This window comes from Lolium rigidum, chromosome 7 (genome assembly GCF_022539505.1).
Source record: "Lolium rigidum isolate FL_2022 chromosome 7, APGP_CSIRO_Lrig_0.1, whole genome shotgun sequence".
Classification (NCBI taxonomy): Eukaryota; Viridiplantae; Streptophyta; class Magnoliopsida; order Poales; family Poaceae; genus Lolium; species Lolium rigidum.
Window position 1 is genome coordinate 261,060,394 of NC_061514.1, and position 7,104 is coordinate 261,067,497.

Genomic DNA, 7,104 nt, shown 5'->3' on the forward strand with positions numbered 1-7,104 from the left:
CGGACGGCCACAAGGTGTTCGTTCAAATGCTCGATGGAAACCGAACGCTGCTTCACCAAGAACACTGAGCTGAGCATGAATTCGATGCAGCGACATCGGAAATATTGCGATGCAAGAAAACCTGTTCGTCCATGGTGCACTTGACTTACTCTGCATTTTGCAGGGCGACGCGCCACCTGCTGGCGGCGGCAGAAACGGGGTGCAGCTCAAGGACCTGGTCCCGGCGGCGACCAACACGGTGAACACCACGTTCATCGTGCTCGACAAGGCGGCCCGGCCGGCCCACGCGCACGGCAGGGAGGAGACGTGCCTGTTGCTGGTGGCCGACGAGACGGCGGCGGCGCACTTCCTGCTGTGGGGCGCCGAGTGCGACGCCTTCGAGCCCGGGGACATCGTGCGCCTCACCAGCGGCATCTTCTCCTACCACAGGGGCAGCAGCCTCGTGCTGCGCGCCGGCAAGAGGGGGCGCGTGGAGAAGGTGGGCGAGTTCACCATGCTCTTCGTCGAGACGCCCAACATGAGCGAGGTGCGGTGGGGGCGCGATCCGGGCGACCCGAGGAAGATGGTGCAGGAGGCCGTCGTCTCGCACTACTCCCAAGTCTTCAAGCCGCCGCACTGATGATGAGATGATGCCGGCGCCGGCGGCGGCATTGCAGCCAGGGCGGCTCCCACGGTGGATGCCGTCAACCGATTGTGCAACAAGTGATTGTGATGATTGAACGTTCTATGCGCAGTATATTTCGCTTTGCACCGAGTGTATATGTAACTTGTGACAGTTTGCATCAGATTTCATTCAGATTTATATGACCGCACTGCACCAGATTTTAACCCATGTATGTACTCAGTATTTCACTGACGGACGCATATAAAGCAAGCCGCGCGTTCAGCAATTTTCCCTGCACCTTCCCGTCACACCCCACCTCTCCAGCCGCCGCCCTGAGATGCAAATCCTCCACCCTATTCTTCGTCTCCTCCGACGACCTGGCGTCGCCGCCTCTCATCACCCAATGCACCGCGTCTCCTCTACCTCTCGCCCTGCCCTCACTTCCATGGCCTCTACCCCACCTTGCTTGTCGACACCGACGCTTGTACCACGAGTTCTCCCATTCATTCTGGCTCCCAATCCAGCTGTCCGTTGTCTTTCCCAGCAGTATGTTTTCTTCATCTTGATGCTAACTTTTGCGCCCTTAGTTCGTTGCTATAATTTTGGATCTCGGCTCTGAACAACGTTAGGTTATTACTTACCCTTCATGTGTCTATCTTGTGTAATCCCCAAGGATCGCAGCCAAAGATCCTGACGATGTAATCCCCATGGAATTGGAAAAACTTGCAAAAGGCAGACACAGTGATGGTTCTATATACAGGGCCAGTCATAGTTGGAAAAGATACTATATGGTTGCCGACCGTAATGAGAGTAAGTGATCAACAACTTCTTTCGTATTTCCATTTGTTATCAGTGCAGTTTCCAAGTAATAGGGTCAACTGATATATTCTCTGTTGAAATCATGAGGCTAATTTTCTTTACTTTTTTTTTCCTTTTATACAAGTTAAATGTCGATGCATTGCCATGTATAGAAGGGAAACTTGCCAAAGTGGTACTCAGGGGTTGTATTCGTTAGATTTTGCGAAAGTGGAGAGGAAAATAATCTTACCCTACTTTTAGGTTGTGAATTCATTTGTCATCGTATCTCCCCTGAAGCCTTTTGACTTTCCAGACAACTACCTAAACTAGTTTGGTTCACCTCCCCTACCACCACCCCCACCCCCACCGCACACAAGTTTATTTTTTTGGCAGAAAGGGTTCAGTTCTCTTCATCATGATATTTATTTATCCTTTTTTCTCATTACTTTTATGTTCAAAATTTTAGAGGCGATGGAATATGTTATGTTTATCATGTATTTTTGTACCATGTGTGTTATATAGTTTTAATTGCTCCCACCTAATGCAAATAGGCATATAAATTTATAAAAATATATTTTAATAGGGTATGTTGTTATCTATCAAAAAAAGTCAACTTAGAAGACGACTTTTAGATAGAGTATTTTCATCAAGGTTGTAATAACTTGTCTAGTATACTTGGGGGCAAACTACACCAATAAATTGTTTTGGGGGCTATGAAATATTCTGGGAGAGTAAAATGGACATTTTCCTTTTCAATGGGGATTAAAATTTACTCTCTTATTTTGTTGGATTCCCTAAACCAAAAACCATTGAGGGAGCAGAATTCCAGGTAAAAATAAAGTGATAATTTCCACTGAGATGAAAAGTAAAACTTCCAATAGGGCTATGGAATCATCAAGCAGCACATTTACTTTTCATATAGCAAATACTTTTACATGTATTGATTTCAATTACAATATGACTTTTTTTTATGAAGCTCGGTTGCCAGATCCCACAGATTGCGTCTTTTATAATGGAACTTGCATACGGCATATACCTACTCGCTTGTTGCAAATTTTCTCATTAAAGTTGGCTGAACTTTCTGGGAATCTTGGCTCAGTAGAGCTGTATGGATACGTAGCAGTGCGGGATCATATGGATCCATTGCTTAATTATCTTGTCAATATAAGCAGGAACGATCCCCTCATCGTCAAGCAGGTGCAGTTCCATACTTATCTGTAATTATTTCAAGGAATAAGTCTAGCGCCCCAAATTACATAACCCCATCAAGTATAAAATTAACTAGGTATTCGCCCCCTAAGTATTCCATACCGCATAAGTTATCTCTGGCTCGGATGCTGCCAACCGTAGCGCATGGATAAAATATATGAGATTATATCAGTACATACTCCCAATAGCATACAACAGCCACTTAATCTCTTTAGCATCATTAAAGATGCTTCCATGTGATTAATCTGCCCAACTGTAGCAGAGCAGTAGTTTGGATTGTAGCAGCCACCCTATACCAAATGAAATGATGTTTTCTATGAATATTCTAAGTTGTGAAACTATCTGAGTATCATGTATGCCAAACAAAATCAAATAGAGTAGAATAGTTTTGGACTCTTTGGCAGTACGCCACAGTTCTGTTTACGGGCATATGAAAACGCATAGCATGAATGACTGAATAACTACAAGTAATTTATCTTATCTTTTCATTTTGACAGGCTTATGTACTAAATATTTGGGATTCGAACAGTCAAATAAATATCGAGGGGCGATTTTCCTCCCTGACACCATTGTGCACGTTATAACCAGTCAATTAGATATGTGACAAGTATCTTGGTCATCAATTGTAAACTATCCATCAAGTAAATGTTGTTACAAGTAAAATATATATATAAGAGAAGTATTTAGCTTTAGTTGTTTCTTACTTTTATATGAACAGCTACTAAATAATAACGATTTTGTAGGGTTCTCTCATCAACATGACTGGCCCTAAGAGAGGGATAGATTTGTATGGCACTGCTCTAGTCGAATATGACATGAGGTGCAAGACGACCTGTGGTGATCTGCAGCTTATCGATGGTATATCAGCCATAGACGACCTGTGGGGCACATGGAATCGTGCATTCACGAAACGCATATATGGGGATTGTGGCTCAGTTGACATAACTGTATCACGTATTGATGATGCAGTCCAGGCGACCATAGAAGTTGTCATATCAGAAGTGCAAAGCAGTTTCAATTTGTGTCTCGCTTGTTTTATAGGTGGGTACAACGATGAAGAAATCCGGCTCTTCAATGGTGCCATTCATGAGTCACGTGGCTTAAAGAGGTCGGTGGTTGCTGCAGTAGATGGTTCCACTATGAATTTGAAGTTGAAGGTAGCCTCGGAGTCATCCAGTACAGATGAACACTGTTGTTCCTTCAAGGCGGACACGCATGGGTTTGCTACTGAAGAGATAAAGACTAATTTTGGGTTGATCTCGGTGAAGGTGAATTGGTCGACTCTGCTTTCCTCATAGGCTTACTGCAGTGTATCCCAACATAGAATAAACTACGAAAGTGTCCGAGGAATGGGCCAACACTGAGTTAGCAGTCTAGAGTTAGACAGGGACTTGTGGCATGTTTCACCAGTATTACCTGACAATGGTATACCCTGCACCATTGTTTCTAACTAGGTAGGAAGGCGTGGCTTGCCGCGTGCTTGCCTGCCTACGACGAGCAAGCGTATACAAAGAGCCGATGAAAATGTGAATCATTAGATTGGCCAGAGAAGTTCATGTGTTAAGTCCATCTACAGCTTCCGAGGGGTCGTATATGAGCTGGTGAATAAGTTTTGAAGAATAAGCGTAAACCATGAAACAGTTTTTCGATATCCATTAGCCTAAGAAAAGCATACTGCTACTGCTACGTTAATTAATGCCTGTGTTAGAAGCTTGTGTATAGTATTTAAACCCTGTTAGTATGGTTGTCCAAACCAACTATGATTGTAACTTTGAATACCTGTGTTAAGAACATATGCATGTATATAAAACACAGATGGAATTCAAACCTGTACAAAACACAGATGGAATTCAAACCTGTAACTGGCAAGCCCAGTAAATAGAAGCGTGGACATTCCCTTTCTCTAGTTTTATTTTCTATCTTTTCGTAGCGGAACGGAGACACTGAACTGAGGTGCAGGAATAAAGGTTGAGAACTTTGTAATTCTTGATCCCTTTATGAATATTTTTGAATTGGTAAAGCAAAAAAGATATACTAATTGGCCATAGTTCAGTTGATAGCTTGACCTTTATAAGTCAATCCAAGTGCCATGGACAATCAGTTCAAAAAAAAAAGTGGCATGTACAATAGCCAGATGAAGCAAAGGTTTCTACCAATTGACACATAATTATATTATACGCCATGATGTGCCTTACAAAGATACAATTCGTTGTGAAAACATAGTAGGCACCACAAGGATAAATTTCACAATGTTAAATGCAAAAGAGCTGTACTGTATACATATTTTAAACTAAAAAACATTAGCCCCAATGCCCAGCGGGAGAAAGATTGTCGCATCCTCGTTAACCTCCTAGACCTGTTGGAGGAGGGGCGCACCCTCACTGTGGCGGAAAGTCTCCTCCGCACCCTTACAATTGAGGTCCTCCATCTTTCCATTCGTGAGCGATCCATCTACTGGCGGGCTCGTGCAAAAGTTAAGTACGCCCTTGAAGGTGATGAAAACACCAAGTTTTTCCACACCTCTGCTACCTGCCGGATGCGGAGGAATACCATCCCCACCCTTTCCATTGACGGCGTCGAGATCTCTGATCATAGCTGTAAAGTTGCCGTCCTCAAAAACTTTTTTGTCGGTCTCTTGGGAACTATCTCCAACACTTCTTGGGATTTCGACCTTGCTACCCTCTACCCTAGTTCTCTTCCCATGGCCTCCAGCTTCAGTGCGCCCTTCACTGCGGAGGAGATTAAAAATGCCTTTCTTTCTATGAACAAACTCTTGAGCCCTGGACCCGACGGCTTCGGTCCTGCCTTCTTCTCAACCTTCTGGGATGTGGTGTCCCCCGATATTCTTGGCGTGTTCTCATCCTTCGACGATGGCTCCATTGATCTTACCCGTATCAACAGAGCTTTCCTTGTTCTCCTCCCGAAAACGGACTCTGCAAACCACCCCTCTCTCTTTCGCCCCATCTCCCTCCAGAACTGTATCATGAAGGCTTCAGAAAGCTATCCACTCCCTCGTCGATGCTGACCAGACTGGGTTCCTCTCTGGGAGACGAATTTCTGAGAACATTGTGTACGCCGCTGATCTTCTTAGGGTTTGCCACGCCCGGAAACAGCCCACCATTGTCTTTAAAATCGACTTCCGTAAAGCCTTTGACTCGGTCAATTGGGCCAGCCTTCTCGCTATCCTCCGGGCCCGGGGGTTCGACGAGAAATGGTGCTTGTGGATGGAGAGGATCCTCAGTACCGGACACACTGCCGTTCTCCTAAATGGAGTCCCCGGTGACTGGATTCGGTGCATGAATGGGTTACGTCAAGGCGGCCCCCTTTCCCCATACTTATTCATCATTGTTGCGGACGTCCTCCAGCGGCTCATTCGGTCTGCTTGGACCCAAGGGGCCTTGGTGCATCCCGTAGACCACAACTCCCCATGTCCTGTTCTCCAATACGCTGACAACACCTTCATCCTCTGTAGGGCCGACCTTCCAGCTGTTGTCTGCCTAAAAAAGGTTCTTAGTGACTTCGCTAACGCTACTGGGCTTGCCATCAACTTCCATAAGTCATGTTTCGTTCCTATGCACGTGAACTCTGCCGCCGCCAACTCCATGGCGTTGGAGCTGGGGTGCGCCGTCTCCTCCTTCCCCCAGCCTTATCTTGGGCTGCCTCTCTCTCCCACAAAACTCCCAGCCTCGGCCTTTGCTCCGCTTATCCTTTCCTTCGACCGTCGTCTCTCTGGTTGGTGCGCACAACTTTTATCCTCGGGGGGTAGGCTTGTTTTGCGTAATGCAGTTCTGGATAACCTTGCTACCTACTACATGTGCTCATATTTGCTTCCACAGGGTGTTATTGAGCGTCTGGATAAGAGGCGTCAGGCTTTCTTCTGGACTAGGAAAGACTTCTGTTCTGGGGCTCGCTGTCTTATTGCTTGGGACAAAGTTCAGTTGTCTAAGCAGGAGGGGTGGTTTCGGCATCAAGGATCTTCGCCGGCAGAACAGGAGCTTGCTGCTAAATTTTGTCCATAAACTCCACCAACCTAACCCACTACCCTGGAAGAATTGGTTTTTCTCACATGCAGGTCGCAACCTTGGGGAGTCTTCCCCATCCCCCTCCTTCCTGGAGAGGATCGTTGAGGAGTGCTTTCCGCTCTACCGGGCTATCACCAAGGTGACGGTGGTGTCCGGGACCGCTACCTCCTTCTGGCACGACAGATGGCTCCCAGGCGACCCGCTGGCGAAGCGGTTCGCTGCGCTCTTCTCCCACTGCACTCGGCCCCAGGCTACGGTTGCCGCCCACGGCCTCGACTTGCAGCCACGGCTCTCTTCTGTCACGGAGGGGGAACTTCGCCTGGTCCTGCAGCATCTCCACGCCACTCCCCTCCGGGAGGGACCGGACCTTCGGTGCATGGCCTCTCCGGCCGCGCCACTCTTTAGCACCCGGATGACGTACCGGCTTCTCTCGCCCATTCACCCGCGTGATGTCTCTGCTTGCTGTTTGTG

General features: G+C 46.7%; 2 protein-coding genes across 2 annotated transcripts; both read left to right on the forward strand.

Moving 5' to 3' along the window:
• The first annotated feature begins 109 nt into the window (after nt 1-109).
• LOC124672690 (SOSS complex subunit B homolog) lies at nt 110-619 on the forward strand. Its single transcript, XM_047208880.1, has one exon. The coding sequence runs from the start codon at nt 110-112 to the stop codon at nt 617-619; it is 510 nt and encodes a 169-aa protein (XP_047064836.1).
• Nucleotides 620-1,311: 692 nt separating this feature from the next.
• LOC124672691 lies at nt 1,312-3,909 on the forward strand. The gene is made up of 3 exons (XM_047208881.1): nt 1,312-1,414; nt 2,379-2,599; nt 3,355-3,909. The coding sequence occupies exons 1-3, from the start codon at nt 1,312-1,314 to the stop codon at nt 3,907-3,909; spliced, it is 879 nt and encodes a 292-aa protein (XP_047064837.1).
• The last annotated feature ends 3,195 nt before the right edge of the window (nt 3,910-7,104 follow it).

Bases quoted from the DNA above. Each gene is read 5' to 3' on its own strand.
- LOC124672691 (XM_047208881.1), top strand. From the start codon at position 1,312: ATGGAATTGGAAAAACTTGCAAAAGGCAGACACAGTGATGGTTCTATA. The intron at 1,415-2,378 runs GTAAGTGATCAA...TTTTTTATGAAG, and splicing joins GGTTGCCGACCGTAATGAGA to CTCGGTTGCCAGATCCCACA. The intron at 2,600-3,354 runs GTGCAGTTCCAT...ACGATTTTGTAG, and splicing joins ATCCCCTCATCGTCAAGCAG to GGTTCTCTCATCAACATGAC.
- LOC124672690 (XM_047208880.1), top strand. From the start codon at position 110: ATGCAAGAAAACCTGTTCGTCCATGGTGCACTTGACTTACTCTGCATT.